This window comes from Nanorana parkeri, unplaced genomic scaffold (genome assembly GCF_000935625.1).
Source record: "Nanorana parkeri isolate BGI_ZX_2015 unplaced genomic scaffold, ASM93562v1 scaffold246, whole genome shotgun sequence".
Classification (NCBI taxonomy): Eukaryota; Metazoa; Chordata; class Amphibia; order Anura; family Dicroglossidae; genus Nanorana; species Nanorana parkeri.
In genome coordinates this window covers 1,499,252-1,515,266 of record NW_017306514.1, presented here as the reverse complement: position 1 = coordinate 1,515,266, position 16,015 = coordinate 1,499,252, and the positions used below count along the sequence as shown (strand labels likewise).

At 42.0% G+C, this 16,015-nt stretch overlaps 1 protein-coding gene across 1 annotated transcript in view; it reads right to left on the bottom strand.

Annotated features, from left to right (window-relative positions):
* Positions 1-16,015, bottom strand: part of IPO4 (importin 4) — an 82,693-nt gene that overhangs the window by 47,184 nt on the left and 19,494 nt on the right. The window contains exons 10-19 of the mRNA XM_018556682.1: positions 12,859-13,023; positions 12,708-12,761; positions 12,269-12,378; positions 11,215-11,323; positions 9,024-9,153; positions 6,501-6,614; positions 5,199-5,312; positions 4,986-5,109; positions 3,019-3,130; positions 690-793 (exon numbers count right to left, since the gene is read on the bottom strand). Of these exons, the coding sequence (XP_018412184.1) occupies positions 690-793; positions 3,019-3,130; positions 4,986-5,109; positions 5,199-5,312; positions 6,501-6,614; positions 9,024-9,153; positions 11,215-11,323; positions 12,269-12,378; positions 12,708-12,761; positions 12,859-13,023 (1,136 nt within the window). The remainder of the gene's footprint in view (positions 1-689; positions 794-3,018; positions 3,131-4,985; positions 5,110-5,198; positions 5,313-6,500; positions 6,615-9,023; positions 9,154-11,214; positions 11,324-12,268; positions 12,379-12,707; positions 12,762-12,858; positions 13,024-16,015) is intronic.

Below are 16,015 nucleotides of genomic sequence, written 5' to 3'. Positions count from 1 at the left end.
TCTCCTCTGATGCTTCTCTGTTCTCCCCCATCCCCCTTCTCCGACCCCACACCATGCCTGAGATGCTTCCTTCTGTATCGCCGGATGCGCCACAGAAAGAGAGCAATAATTCTTGGGACAATATTCATAGCTATCAATTGATTATTGGTCAGATTTTTTAAATCCACGGAAATAATTGAAATGTCTATTAAAATGCATACAATTATAACAAAATAAATAAATAAGGTGGGAAAAAGTCATTTTTAATTTTAGCCTGACAAATTCTGCTGCTGGATGTGCATTGTGGTACCATCCATTTTAATGCACCCCAAATGCGCCTCCTGTCCGCAGTCGATCTCCTACACTGAATCACGCAGTACTGCAATGCCGTGTGTTCCAGTGCAGTGCAATTGCAAAAAATGTGCATGCAGTTTTATTCTGAAGTAAACTTTGTAACACTCCATTTGTGTATTTTATTTCACATAAAAAGATTACATTTTCTTTTTATCCGATTAATTGAAAAAATTAATCGGCCAACTAATCGATTATGAAAATAATCATTAGTTGCAGCTCTACAGCGAAGTGCATTGACCTAGAAAATATATAGAAGACAGACACTATACCATTTTTTGCAGCCTAGGGTTTTTTTTCTGCAATGTCAATTTCCTTACAAAAGTAAAGTAGAGAATGATAGATAGCTGTAACATTACCCCTCAACATCAGGATCTTCATCCTCCTCTTCTTGAATTATTGCATCTTCATCAACAGCCTCGTCATCAAACAACATGAACGAATGATTTTCATTGTAATGCAGCTTTTAGAATGTAAATACAAATGGAAGCAAGGGATTAAAGGCAAGAATGAAACAAATAAAACATTTCATGTTGTATGTTGGTCAACTTAGGGGTCAAGGCACAGAAAGATGACTAGTATAATAAAACAAAAGTCACTTTAATTACTGCCTAAGGGCACACACCACAAGATGCCTGTCATTACCTTTATTAGCCAGCAAATCATCTTCAATGTCCCTCTCTAATTTACTTTCACATTGCTCCTGGGGCCTGACTTTCTGGTTTTAACCCTTTCACTGCCACCAAAGGTATACAGCGGAACAGAACCACTTCCAGCTGGCCAGGTCAGTATGCCTTACATTGGCTGTATTCTCCCTTGCTATAAACTTATAACAGAAGGGTCCCCTAGACTCTTTTGAGTAAATGAATAGCTGTCATCAGAGGCTGACAAAGCAACTGATCAAAGCCATTCATTCAAAATCTGGTGTCCTGTTTCCCCCACTCTGATCTGTTCCTGCCTGTCAGTGATCCTCCCCGTGTCAGCCAGCAATCTGCTTCCCTCCATGTCCCTTGTGTGCCCCCCAACCCCTGCTTCTCTCTTCTGTCTATCAGCAGAAACAGCAGGTTGTGGAAGGGACATAATGGTCTGTTTAAACCCCCGATATTTCACTAAAACCCCCAGGTGATACCGTTAAATAAAAAAAAAAAACTAAACCCCCCCCAACAAAAAATTATTTGTACTCTACTACTGCTTCCTCTTCAACCAAATTCCATCTACAGCCAAAAAGTTTATAGGTGTCCAATCTCCTGTAAGGAGGGCTTACTCAACAAGTCTGTAGTGTTCCTCAGTGACCTGTACAATAAAAAGATTTTATAGTAAGGGCTATAAATCTCCTCTCTAAAATGTTAAAGGTTGTGAGCACCCAGAAACGCAGAACATTTTATTGTTTGTATCCTTATGACTCTGGTATATTTCCAAATTGCATGTTCGCTTTTTTTGTTGTATTATTCACTGGCGCCTTTGATTCTTGCCACTGTCCTCCTTTAAACAAAAGACACAAAAGCAGCCAGAGACAAACAAAGCTGTAAGCAATGACCCTTAAAATGAACCTGACAGCTGAGCAAAGATGATCAAATTTATTATATCAAAACGCAGGAGCCTTATAGTGTGTGCAAGTTTGTTAACCCTAAGCCAGGTTTATGTGGACCTGGCAAGCCCCTGGTTCAAACGTTCTCACTAACCTTAGTGCTCAACTTGCCCCACTGACACTGGAACCAGTACTTTAACCCTGCCACTCAATAGTCCCTCCTCAATGACCAGCAGGTGCTCCCACTTTGGGCAGCTAAACGGCATGCGGGTTCATTTTATGCTCACGTTCTCATTTACAATATCTACCTTTTGTTTGTTCTTGTTGCCAATTATAATTTACAAAAATGGAGGGATACAATACAGTCAACAATACAATTTCAATACAGAAGGGTTAGGAGGGCCCTGCTTGTGACAGCTTGCAATCTAGTAGATTACAAGCTCTTGCAAGCTTTAAAGGGGTTGCATATAGGTCCCCATTCCTGCGGTGTCCCATGAGCCCCAAAAATCTTCACATTGCACTCTGACCTGCCCACTCCACAACCTCACTATTTTTGGCCAAAGGTAAAGCTCAGCAGAGGGAAGGTGCCCTACCACGAAAACGTGTTGAGATTTGCATAACAGAGCAGGTTTCAAAGCTTCTGAAGTACATTGTTAAGGTATGCAGATGTATATGCAGGCATCTAGTAGTTTTCAAGGAAACTAGTGGGTTCACCTTGCTTTGTAAGGAGGCCCCAGGTACATAAAGCAGGCATTTTTAGGGGTCGGGTTGTTGCCAATTTATGTTTAGAGCACCAAAACTCCAATAATTTATTAGACAACTACAGAACACATTGCTTCCTAGTTGAAGAAAACTGGTCTACCCAATCCAACCATAGTGCCTTCCTTTTGGCATTTGATAGCCAACAGAAAGGCTTAGGCAACAACAGGATGCAGGCCAGTTATCAAACAGGAATCTGAACCAATGACAATTGACTAATAAAGTGCTGGGGTTTTAGGGATCCCCAGATAATCTAAAGATGGACTGGCATGGCCACCAGACACCTACGGCCAGACGTTGTGATAACTGAATCAAAGAAAATATTAATATATTTCACTGCAGTGGGGTATATGACAGCACATAGTGTCTCTTCTCTGAGCAAGTGTAAAGGTACTACTTACCACGATTCCTTCTCTTGATTTTAGGGACAGAAGCAGCAAGGTTGTCATTTTCTCAAGGTGATGAGAAATATTATCCTCCATAACTTCTGATATAGCACCAAACAAGTGGTAGCTGTAATATATGGTTCATTAAAATTAATAAAAAGAAGTAGCACACAAAATATGCATATGCATGTTACTAATAAAACTGTAATAAAATGTGCAGAGCTGTTATATAGCTTTATTTAAAGCCTTGGTTCTCAACTGGTGGGTCGTGACCCAAAAGTGGGTCCCGACCCTGTTCAGTGGGTCGCCACGTGCCTTCCACTTTTGAAGATGAGAGGCTCCCCAGCCTCCTCCTAGCGCAGCAATGTCAGTTCTTGAGCTAAGCAGCCATTTAAAATATACTGCCTGGTACCGAGTGTCAGCTTGAAGTGGAGTGGGCTGGGGCTATTGCCACGAGGGAGCTACTTCCATACATGCATTGCTTACAGCTCCCTCATGTGCCTGTAGATGTGCCTGGACCGGAATGACATCACATTCTGGCACCAGGCACCTCTACAGGGCAAGCAAGGGAGTGGTACAAGCAATGCCCATATGAATGGAGCTCATTCACAGCACAGCAGCTCACACTGGACCCCAGGCTGAGGATCCACTCTAGTTCTTGTAAGGTAGGAAGATTGGGTGGATCCTAAAAAAATGAAAAAAGAAATTTAATTTTTTTTGAAAGGGTGTATGTGTGGTTGAGAATGTCTGAGTGTGTGAGATTGTGTCTGTGAGTTGTGCGTGTCCGTCAGTGTTTTTGAGGGCCCGTTCACACTAGTGCAGTGCGTTAATTGAACAGTCCCGTATCGCACTGTACCACGCAATCGCACCTACTATGCGTTCTGGTGTGGGAGGTGCATTGCCATTCATTTGAATGGCACCCAAACGCTCCTACTGCCCACAGTTCAATTGCCCGAACCGGAATGCTCGGTACCGCAATGCCGTGCATTCTATTGCGATGTGACTTAATGATCAAGGGCAAATGTGGGTCCGGAGGTTACACAGGTTGAGAACCACTGATTTAAAAGAATTTAGACTTTATGAAGAAGCAAATATATAGTCTAGGGCAAGGGTAGCCAAACTTTGACCCCAGCTGTGGTGAAACTACAAATCACATCATGCATTTGCCACTGGAAGTCATGTCTGTCAGTCTCGCAATGCCTCATGGGAATTGTAGTTTCACCGCTAGGGGGCTGAAGTTTGGCTACCCCTGGTCTAGGGGCTAAAATCAGAAATCATTTAACACACGCATGCTGAACAAAAAATACAGTTAACATAAAATCGATTTCAATTAAGCATACAAAATACTTATTCCTCGATCAGTCCAATGCATGTGTGAAATGATGAAAAAGAGGCCAGATAAACACCCAATGTTTAAATACTTTCATCTGTATACAACTTTTAGAAGCACAGAAACCTCAATTGTTTCTCTTTTTTTCCCCACAACTTATTGTTTTGAAACAAGGTTAGATGGAATCCATGTTTGAAAGAGTCCATTTTAACATGCCATAATGTATAGTGTACCTTACTTGATGGTTCAAACCAAAGATTCTTAAAGTTAGGTCATTTGTTAATCGCGGGCAATAGCATACCTCTATTAAACTGAAGGTTGTAACCGATTCCCTGAAAGAACATTTATAGCATTAAGCTGTGCTGGATTCTGGTGTGCCCATGCACCTTTATAGGTGAATGGACTGCCTTTAGGCATGCCTGTTGATGAATCTCAACATTGCTGTGAAAACCTCAGAGGGGTCCTAAACTCTTCCCTGTTTTAGTTAGTAAAAGTAAAGCTTTTTTGCTCCTGTCTCTCTATGTTTGGAGAGACTTCCCATCATTTCCTGCCCCTCTGCAATAATATTACTTATCTGGTTAAAAGTGGAATATGACTTTCACAAGACACTTCATCTGAAACTCTTCACTATATAGGGTATACTGATACTCACGCACAACTTCTCATACTTGGATCATCGATTCTGTCACACAAATTGAGTCCTAGGAGACAGCAATCTTCAGCCAAAGGCAGGAAGGATTCTTTCCCTAGTGAGTAGACCAGGACAGCAAGGGTTTCTGAGGGGACAAAAAAAAGGCACAAATCACAAAAGGAAGCAATGTATTCACAATACAATATGTTTCAATCATCTTTACTTTACCCTTACCCAGACACTGCAGCTGTACTGGTCTCCCTTCTTCCCCTGTCTGCATTAGATGGACTTTTAGTACTTCCATGACAGGTGAGAAATATGGCCTTAGTAATTCTTCAGCACCACTGGCTGAGGAGGAAATCATAAAAACGGTCATAGACTGAGTTTATTACAGGTATTTATATAGCGGCATCAATTCATTCAGCGCTTTACATACTGCACATTCACATCAGTCTCTGCCCTTGAGGAGCTTACAATCTAGGGTCCCTCTCTCACATGCATACATACAAGGGCCAATTTAGACAGGAGTCAATTAACTTTCCAGCATGTCTTTGGATACAGTGCTGCTAGCTTGAGCACCCAATATCTAGGACCCTGCTCTGTCACATGGTTGTGGTTCTTAGCCTTGGGTAAGCTCTGACCAGCATGTCTTTATGTATTTGGCTATGTCTCATATATGTCTCTATATGAAGGTGGATGGGGTGTGAAGAAAAGGAGAGTATAGTAGCTTGTGGGCAAAGTGAAGCTCTGAATTCAGAAGTGATCGGGGCTGAGCATTTCTGTGTTCATGGTGTTCAGATGAGATCGGTGTACAGGAACTTTTGTTCATGTCCCACTTGTCCAGATTTCCCATCACATTTTGTCGCAACAGGAAGAGAGGGGAAATTTCCCACCAAAAAACACAGATGGCAATAAAAATCCGAGGAGGGGCTCTAACTCTGCCCCGCTCGATCCAAATGTTTGCCATGGCTGCACTACAAACTTACAAAAAAAAGCACAGATACCTGCATTTTGCTCGTTATTAATTTCAATGGATTCATTTTTAGATGCAAACAATGCCGAATAATACTTTTGTGCTACAATAGTTTGCAATAATGAAAATTTAAGCTAATATTTCCTGTGGAAGTGTTAAAAGTTTTCCCCCATGGCAAAATTTAATTTTCCTTGCTTTACCTTCAAAAAAAAAAAAAACACACATTAGATTGCACCCCAAGAATGGGAGGCTATGCCATGTGAGATAATCAGCCCATATAAGACTGCCAACACCCTACGCTGGCAAACATACATGTTTTCAGGGACTGGGAGCTAGGAACTGTTTGAGTATAAAAAGAACAGCATTATGATGCACTTTTTAACTTAAATGTGCAGGTAGGTGACACAGGTGGCTGCAACAGTAAATTATCCCCTTGGTGATTGTATAATCACACAAATGGTTAAAAAAGAAAGGGAAACCTACAAGTAGACACCTTGTATTACTATATAATCACTACAGGTTTAGTTTAAATGCCACAAAAAAAAGGAGATATGCTTCCTCACCAATAGCTCCTAGAGCACTTATTGATAACTCCTTTAATTTGGGGCTACTGGAGCTGCTCATGCACCCCAATATTCGCTCCATCAGAGTGGGAAGGTATGGTTCAATTCTGCTTCCTGCAAGAGGAAAAAAAACAAAATCACATTATAAAACCTTGTTCGCCAATTGTACGCTCAAGAAATCAAATTGGCGACCATTTACCAAATAGGAAAAATATTTCTCATGCAATAGACAAGAACTTTATTAGACCAAAATTATTGTGCTACACCAAGACAAAAAACAGCGATTGCATGCAAGTGTGCTCTAAGAATCAATTCTAGGCAAAAAGTGTTGATGGGCTTTGGCTGACAAGTGTGCGTTTGACATTAGTTTAAAATGCTTCTGTGATTATTCAGAATTCAATGACATATGTATTTGACCTCCTTCAGAACAGCAGCTAACCTGTTTCAAGCTGCATTTGTATTCCGCTAACGTGTATGGGGAAATAAGCAGCCATAGAGAGTCAACACTGGCCCTTAGTGTCTGAAGGAAGTAAACGCTTCAATAAAAGAACAGAGTTAAAGTGACACTAAACTCAGGAGTTAAATCTTAAAAATGCATTCAAGTACCTTAACTATTAACAATATTGTATCTTATTTGTGTATCACTTGGCTGTGGCTCCTCAAATAATCTCTGAATTGGTTCTGACACTGTCCTTCCTTCTGGAGGGTGGCTACTTTTCGTTTCCTCTGCTGATTGACAGCAGCAGTGGGTGGGTGCAATAGCCAGCTGGCTATTGCAAATTGAAATAGCCAAAAGCAATTTAGCTATTCATTCCTATGCTGTTTTTTTTTTTTTATTATTCTGATGGCAGCAGCTGTCAGAATACTAAAAAAGAACCCCAGCAAATAGCACAGGAAGGATTAGCTTCTTTGCCATCTGCCATCATTTCAGGGGGTGCTCTACAGCCCCACCCCCCAAGGGGGTGGAAAGGGCACCTCCCTGAATTTACTTTTTTTCAGGTTGGGATCCCTGCTCCTGTGATAGACTACAATCTCATATTTAATTTACTAATTTGTATTGAGATTGTAGTCCATCATGGGAGCGAGCTTGGAGCGTTGACTACTTTACAACACACACAGGGACCATGGGGAACAAAAGTAGTCACCCACCAGAAGGAAGGACAGTGTCAGCACCAATTCAGAGATGATTTGAGGATCTACAGCTGAGTGATACACAAATAAGATACATTTTTGTTATTATTTAAAAGGTACTTGAATGTATTGTTAAGGTTTAATTCCTGAGTTTAGTGTCACTTTAAAGAAAACCTGTCATAAGGGATACAAGGATGTTGCCAAAGTTGATCTCACCTTCTAAAAATGCCAGTCCTCTTACTTTAATACTCTGGGACACTAACCAGATACAAGAGCAGATAACAACCGACTTTTTGGATGCGCATACTTTTTAACCTCCTCAGCGGTACTCCCGAGTGTGGCTCGGGGTTCATTTTCTATACCACAAGCGGTAACCCCAAGCCACACTTGGGAATACACAGCACGTCTCTTACCTTGTCCCTCGACCCGTGCTGTGTCCTCCGGCCGATGCCGGCATCCGTCTTCCAGGTTCCGTCACTTGCGAGCGTCTGCGTCGCAGGGGGGCGGAACCGGCGGGAGATTCAAAAGTTTAACAAAAAAATATAGAACGAAAAAATAAAAAAAAAAATAAAAAAATCATACCGCCAGGGAGGTTAAGGGGCAGCGAGTCAAAGTATTAAAACCAGTAAGCCAGGACACAGGTGGCATTTTCATAAGGTTGGCAATGACAGTCCTCACATAACACATTTACTGTAAACTGTATCTGAAATCCTACAACAAAAATTTTATATTTTATAGTTTACCAGTCCTCAAATGTGGTGGTTCCATTAGATTTCTTTTTTCCCCCCTAACTTTTAGCTGGTTATCCTGCAAATACACATACTGTCCTAGGGTGAGAAGCACAATTGTACCCTAGGCTTCGCCCCTGGTTTGGACTACAAACACCTCTTCCTTATCTACATTACATAGAGGGTACGTGTTCTGTTTTTCCACAGAAGATAGCTGGTCAACATTGAGATTTCAGTTCAGGAAATTACAGACAGTGGATTTCTGGCAGGATCAACAGATATTTTTCTGTACTAAAGTACTTAACCTGCAAAAAATACAACCTAAGGTAACCACCACATCTAAGCGTTGATAAGCTGCAATATACAAAAATGCTGTTTTTGGTTTACATATACATTAAGCACAATTTGAAGGTCTACTTTATCTAGTCCTCCTGTTGCTAGCAGCATTTAGTAGATTTTCATTATAACGGTTTATTAAGTCACTCAAAAAGGCTAAAGATACCTAGGATATCTATGATCACAGAAATGTCCATAAACTATTCAAGAAAAATCCCCTGGGTATGCACATGGCTCAATATGCTGCATTCACATACATCACTTGCAATCCTAGAATTCTATACACATCAGTATCATTATATATGGAAGTTGTAGCCTCAGCTCTCACCAAGGTTCTCCACAAAGTTCTCAAGGGCGAAATAAGCCTTGGTGAGGTGAGACGTATGAGAAGGATCCACCCGTGACAAATACTCCAGGAGTAGTGGGAGTACAGAATCTGCATAGCTACTGATGTCCGGCTATGAAAGAAAGAGGCAAGAGGCTATAATGAAAAGTAATGAAAACAGTGACGAACGCAAATATATGAGAGTGATCAAAACACGTCAGGACAAGACAAAGAAAAACTACTTTCTTGCTGTAGATTATAGAACACATTTTCTTCATCCACTACTATTGTATGTAGAAACCATTGTATTCCTTTGATAGCAGCTTTCATGGTGCAGTTGGCAGAACCCCTTGTACTAGTGAGAGTACTTACAGACAGATAAGACATCGAAATAAGAGTAACACATGTAGAGCCAGTGCTGCCACTAGGCAAACTAGGCAGTAGTCCAGGGCACACTGCTGCCTAGGGCGCAGCCTCGACCAGTAGCAGTCCCAGTGTCAGTTTCCAGTGTGAAGTTCCAGTAAGCAGAGTGCCCAAGCAGCGGTGCGTGGAGGGATACGGAGCGGCTAGCGCGTTGCACAGGGCAGGCAGCACCAACGGCTCCAGAGCTGGCAGCAGCAAAAGCAAAGCACTGAGGATGGTGTAATCAAGATGGCCACCCCTGCGCTGCTGCTCTTATGCTCAGCACCCCTCTCCCAACACTGCATTGTCCCCAGGCCACCCCGGAAGCAACAGCAGCCACTCTGATCAGCACCCCATGGTATGTGCACCCTCTTGGATGGGGGTGGGGTTATAGCGGAGGGGTAGAGGGGGAGTTTGTCTGCTGTAAGTAAATAAAAAGGAGGGAGTGAGGGGTCCAGATGCAGGAATTTGGTAAAGGGGGTACCACAAAGCCATTAGATATGGCAGTTCTCATCATTGAATGTATGAAGTTGCCTGTACACAATGCTAGCCAACCCCTCTCAGGGCTAATGAGCAACCAGAACAGTTAGAAAACTTGTCATTACTGCCATTGTTCCGCTGCAATAGGCTGGTCAAGGAAACCCCTGCCTTTTTCACTGACATAAACTTGTAGGTGCTGGCTGACTAGGGCATTCGATTTCATGCTCTGCAGCAAACTTCAAAGTGTTCAGCCTGAGAGCAGACAAATCTCCCATGCTCTATGGCAACGACAAGGTGCTAGTCTGCAATTCCACCATGAAAGCAAAAAAAACAATAGCAAGTAGAAATGGATCATCTGAAAGAGTTAAAAATCTCACATGTATATCAGCAGAAATGTAAATATTAACCAGTTGACATCCGCGGTGTTAAACCCCCTTCCCATCCAGGCCATTTTTCAGTATTCAGCGCTGCGGTACTTGTTTAAGAACATACTACTAATCTGATACTTAGTAATTAGCTGAAGCAAATCTCTATCCCTACTATGAGAAATGTCCTTGTATGCAAGATTACATATACAGGTGAAACTCGAATAATTAGAACATCGTGCAAAAGTTCATTTATTTCACTATCTTAGTGCTGTGTGGTAATATATGCTTGTGTGTGTAACCAGTTTACTTTAATGGAGCCCCCAACAGCCTATAGTAAACTCACTTTTTCCCCTGCTCAGCTTTTAAAAGTGATCTCCAGGTATGGGGGAGCAAGGTGACAGATGCTTGTTGACAGTCAGTCACAGATGCTTGTTGATTGGCTGCTCAGGCATCCAGTGCTGTCACATCATGGCAGGAGGAGTCACCAGCCCTGTGTAACTCACACATTACACCCTGGAGTGAACACAAAGACAATTTGCTTTGCCCCTGGAGGCAGAACATAGCAAGGAGAGGCAGCAAAGGGAAGGCAACTATAAGCTGCTGCAGTGTCTGGCATTGTCAACCAACCTGCTGCTTTGCCCTTCATAAGCAAAGCACAGGTTCACTGTAAGCGAGGCCAAAGATAGAACAGAAACGTCCATCTGTGGCAAAGAGTATAAAGAGCATGAAGCACATGAGCATAAACTCAAGTTGTGAGGCAAAAAGATGAAACTAGACTGGCTAGAAAGCCAAATATAAGGAATATACCCAGCTTACTAAATGATCATTTTCAGAAGTATGGCTTATTTTCAGCTTTCCTAGCTGAAAATAAAAATAATTATGGCAAATAACAATCATTATACCTTATTGAATTGGGCTTGTAACTTAAAAAATAAGTACATTACCTGTAGATGTTCAGAAAACTGTCCCATGGCATACAGGGCTGCATTCCTGACAACATGGCTCTCATCTGAGATGGCCTGGCAAACCAACTGTAGCATAGACTGGAGGTGCCTGTAACAGAAAAGTATTTTAAACTTTGTATGAACATAAAATAATGCCATTTAGGTCAGTAAAAAACGTAGTATTAACCACCTTATAGGAGGAACGACATTGTCAGCACCAATTCAGAGATGATTTGAGGATCTACATCTGAGTGATGTACAAATAGGATACATTTTTGTTAATACTTCGGCCCCTTTCAGATGGGAGGTCCGATCAGGTCCCCCGGTCAGTTTTTCATTGGATGCCTAATACAAGTCTATGGGTACTATGGGTAGCTGGATCTAAACGGATGGGTATCCGTTTACATCTGATTGCCCCCGGCTCCGACCAGGTCCTGAAAAACAAATGGAACAGTGTTCCGTTTAGCCGGACCTGATCGTGCTGGATCGGGGGTAATAGGATGTAAACAGACATGTCAGTTTACATCCGATTCCCCATAGACCAATCATGTGGTCCAATCATTTCAGTTTTTTCCTCCATCGCAAGATGGAGGAAAAAAAACTGCAGACACGGATGCCACAGTGGTAACATCCAATATGTATCACTAGGGTGGTCAGAAAGGGGCCTTAGCGTAGTTGAATGCATTTTAAGACTTAACTCCTGAGTGAGTGTCACTTTAATATATTCAGAGTCACTGATCCAAACAAGTATGATGATCATGGGATTTTACTTTCCTGACTCCATGCTTGCCCTAAATTAGTGATACAGTATTAAGGCCATTAACAGCCTCCAAGTTTCTCTCATTAACCCTTTCGCTGCCAAGCCTTCCGGATGCTTTTAAGCGCAGCTGGCCACAACATTTTTGCAAGTATATATATTGGTGTTTCTATCAACAGAAGCAAAACAAACGTAGATACCTTTCTACTGTTTTTCTATCAACAGAAGGTCAAAAATGACAGTTCAGAAACAATAGGAAAAATGATTTAGAATAATACGCATGGTCAACATACATACTTGTTCCGGATGTGATCCGCACAGCCCTCACTGAGAACGGCAAGACACATAAGACCAGCTTTCCGCTCGTAGGGATTTTTACTAAGAAGACATGGCTCCATGAGTGGGGTCTGGGGGAAAAAAAGGTGGGTAAGGCTCTATTTGCAAAATGTAGCTACAGCAATACAGTAATGTTGAAACAATTCTAGTAGAAGAGCATAGAGGAAAGCAAGCCAGGCTCAAAGATTCAAACATAAATGTGAAGTTGTAATAACTGTCTGAGACAATTGGAAATGTTTTTAATGAGGATGTTCTACTGGTGTCCAAAAATATAGTTATAGCTTCAATCACTATCATTGATAGCAGCCATTGTATACATGGTAGAGACACTACTGAGATAAATAGCAAAGCCACAGACACATGAATAAAAGTTAGTAATAGCAGATGTCAGTTCATTTACCAGTTGAGAAAACAATTTCTCAGGAGGCAGATGAAGGGCCAGGATATCAATCACCTATAAAAAAAAAAAAAAATTCAAATTAAAAATGTTTATACAAAAATAATAATCATGCAATACAACTTTTTAATGCATGTTTTTTATCATGACAGACCTGAACTGCATAGTGCTTGGGTAACTGCACCTCTGCCTGATCTTCCAATAACTCATCCTCATCTTCCTGGTCTTCAGGGTCTAACTGCCCAAGTGGTGGCTCCGCACACATTATGGGAAAAACTGCATTGAGGATCTTAGGCAGCAACTTCTGCTTCAAGATGGACTAAGGGAAGATACAGGTCAAGTTAATCTATCAAATACAGATAGACGATAGAAGAAAGGAAAAGGAGGGTGCAAAGACTATGGCTACACTATAGTGGTTTAATACTCGCAATCCATTGTCGCTTAAAAGGATTGTAAAGTGGTTTTGCACATATTATATTTATTTATGTTTATATATCCACAGGCAGCTAGCAGCTGGAGCTCTTGGCTCCTTTACACTTATTTCCAGTTTTTATTAACAATCTGTTGGTAAAAGCCTGTTGTTATGGCCTCATTCTCACAGCTTACTGTCCGCCCATATAGATCTATGTGGTGTGCACGACCATATCAGGCCGCTCCCGGGAAGGACAGGTGCTGCATGCGATTTGTATACAGCAGCTTGTTCTTCTCTATGGGGGTACGCAGCTGTACGCTCACCCAAACTGCACGTTAGTGCGGGTACAGGTGTCCGCACTCGTACGCAGACATGGATGCACTAACGTACAGTTCAGATGAGCGTACGGCGGCGTACTCCCATAGAGAAGAACAGGCTGCTGCGTACAAATTACACGCAGCACTTGTCCTTCACGGGAGCAGCCCAATACGGCCGTGCACGTCGCACACATCTGTACGGGCCGGCTCTTAGTGTGAATGAGGCCTTAGAGTGCTCAACAGCTCAAGGTGAAATCTATAGTGAATGTCAGAGCAGTGACTGATCCCTTAATAAAGGACTCCATACTAGGTTCCAACAAGAGACCGTATGCCTAAAAATAATTACTTGTGCTTCCTTTTCCTGTGCAAAGGGGTATACCCCAACTGGCAGTAGCAACATCTTCATCAGGAAACCAGTAAAAGGTTACCAGTGTTCTGGAGAAATTACACATACGAAGATAACAAATGAGAACCACAACATTTATGAACATACAACATACAAAACATAAACCAATAACAAAACAGTGTAACCTTCGTGCAAGTGGAACAAATGACTAACTATCAGCCAACTATGTACAAGTAATCTCAGGGAAATGGGCAAAAGGAAATAGGGCAAAGCGAGATCAGTCAAGGGGACAGGATGGCAGAGGGAACAGCAGATAAGAGCAGGCCAGCCAGAACAGGTACAGAGGATGCAAGTCAGACAGGAGAGATAAGGTGAACAGGCACAATGCTGAGGCACTTGCTTTTTCTAAAGATGGGGCTAAAAAGCCTCCCAGCAGCACATAGTAACTAAGTGCACTGTTCTGCTGGCAGACACTGGCATTGCCTCAATATAACCAAGGGACCACAGTGCCACCAGCAGGTGTTCTGGCTTTCTGCATGCTCCTGACAGTCAACCTGTTTTTTCCTGAATTGAACCTTTGGAGAATACTGATATTTCAGGAATAAGTGGAGCCTAGTATGCTCAGCCACCTTTCTGGTTTTTACGTCCACTGAGGGCCTGAGCTGCACAATCACATGGCTGTTCTTGCCCCCGTACCTCAGCTACAAAGCTGGTATTCTCACACAGAAGACCTGAGCACCCAAGCAAGTGAGAAATTGAGCCAATAGTGTGTCCAAGCGATACAAGAACCGTAAGAAAATTAATTTCTGCATCTTTTGCCACAAACTAAAACAGCAATTTTGGTTGGAATGGTCTTTTAACTATATTTCGCTGTGATAAATCTTTGATATATTTCCTAACTTAACCCTATACAGAATCCTATTCATAATTCATACCTTTATTAATTTTCATTACAAAAAGGTACACAATTGTTACATATACAATTCAAGGTGTATAACAAGTAACCCATACCAAATGCAGGGTATTTAGTCAAAGAGTACTGTGCAACAAGTGCAAACATGACATGAACAGAAGTACAAAGTGTATGGGTATAATGTAAGATGTATAGAAATAAAAATGGTCTCCTGGTAACCCTGGCATACTGGGCTGTTATTTATGAACTACAATGATATAACAAATAGCTTTATATTTAATACAGCAATCTATTGTGAAAGAGGTAAAAGAATTAGAAAGGTTGTTTATTTTAAAGGGTAATGCCTATTTTTGCCAACTTCTGTGGACAACCTCTGGCGAAGTAGGTAATCCTATATACTGTAGGGGAAGGGCTTGGTTAATCAATCGTAGCAAGCTAGGGCAATTGAGAGGTTTAGAATTCTTCAAGTTCAGTGCTATTGTTGTATTGGCATCAAAGAAGAGAAGATGAAGTGTTTTTTGCAGCTCCCATCTCCTCCGCTAAAACGTTTCCCAACAAGCAGCTGGATAGATTGCAAATATTGGATTTCTTAGGAATAAAAATTGGCACATCATCCTTTAGGATAGAGAAATTTAGTTTGAGGGTATCAATATGCTCAACCGCTTCCCGGCCGGCCGTTGTAAAAAAACGGCCGGCAAGGAGCTTCCTTGATGTAACAGGCCTGTTAGTCCCGCCCACTCGGGCGCGCCGAGCGGGTAAGAGACATTTAAAAAACAGGCAGCAATGCCCGTTAACATACAAGCGATAGAGCCGGTGGTTGGCTTATATAAACTGCCGGCCCATGTCCCCCCCTCCCTCCGCGGCCCCAGTCCGCTGTGCCTGGTGCGAGCCCGGGACCAGCATAGTAACTCTCTGACAGGGTATCAGAGGGAGGTTGGTACACCATCTCCCTCCGGTCCCCTCTCCGGTGTCAGAATGCGGAAGTGTTGTACATTACATCACTTTCGCATTTTCATGTCACTCTCCAGCTTCAGACGCTGGAGAGAAGCTGATGAAGCAGATCTCTGCTTCATCAGGGGGATCCTAGGTGACATTAGGGGTCTTGGAGACCCCTGATGTCTCCATAAAGAGGACCTGTCACTTCTTTTGCTATCACATAAGGGGGTTTCTTAGCCCCTTATCTGATGGCAATAAAGTGAAGAGAAAAAAAGTGGAGAAAAAAAAAAGAAAGTTTCCAAAAATTTTTTTAATGTTACACATAAAAAACATTTTTTTTAAAGTCCCCACCCATAAATACACGCATGCAAACATGAGCCAGATGCG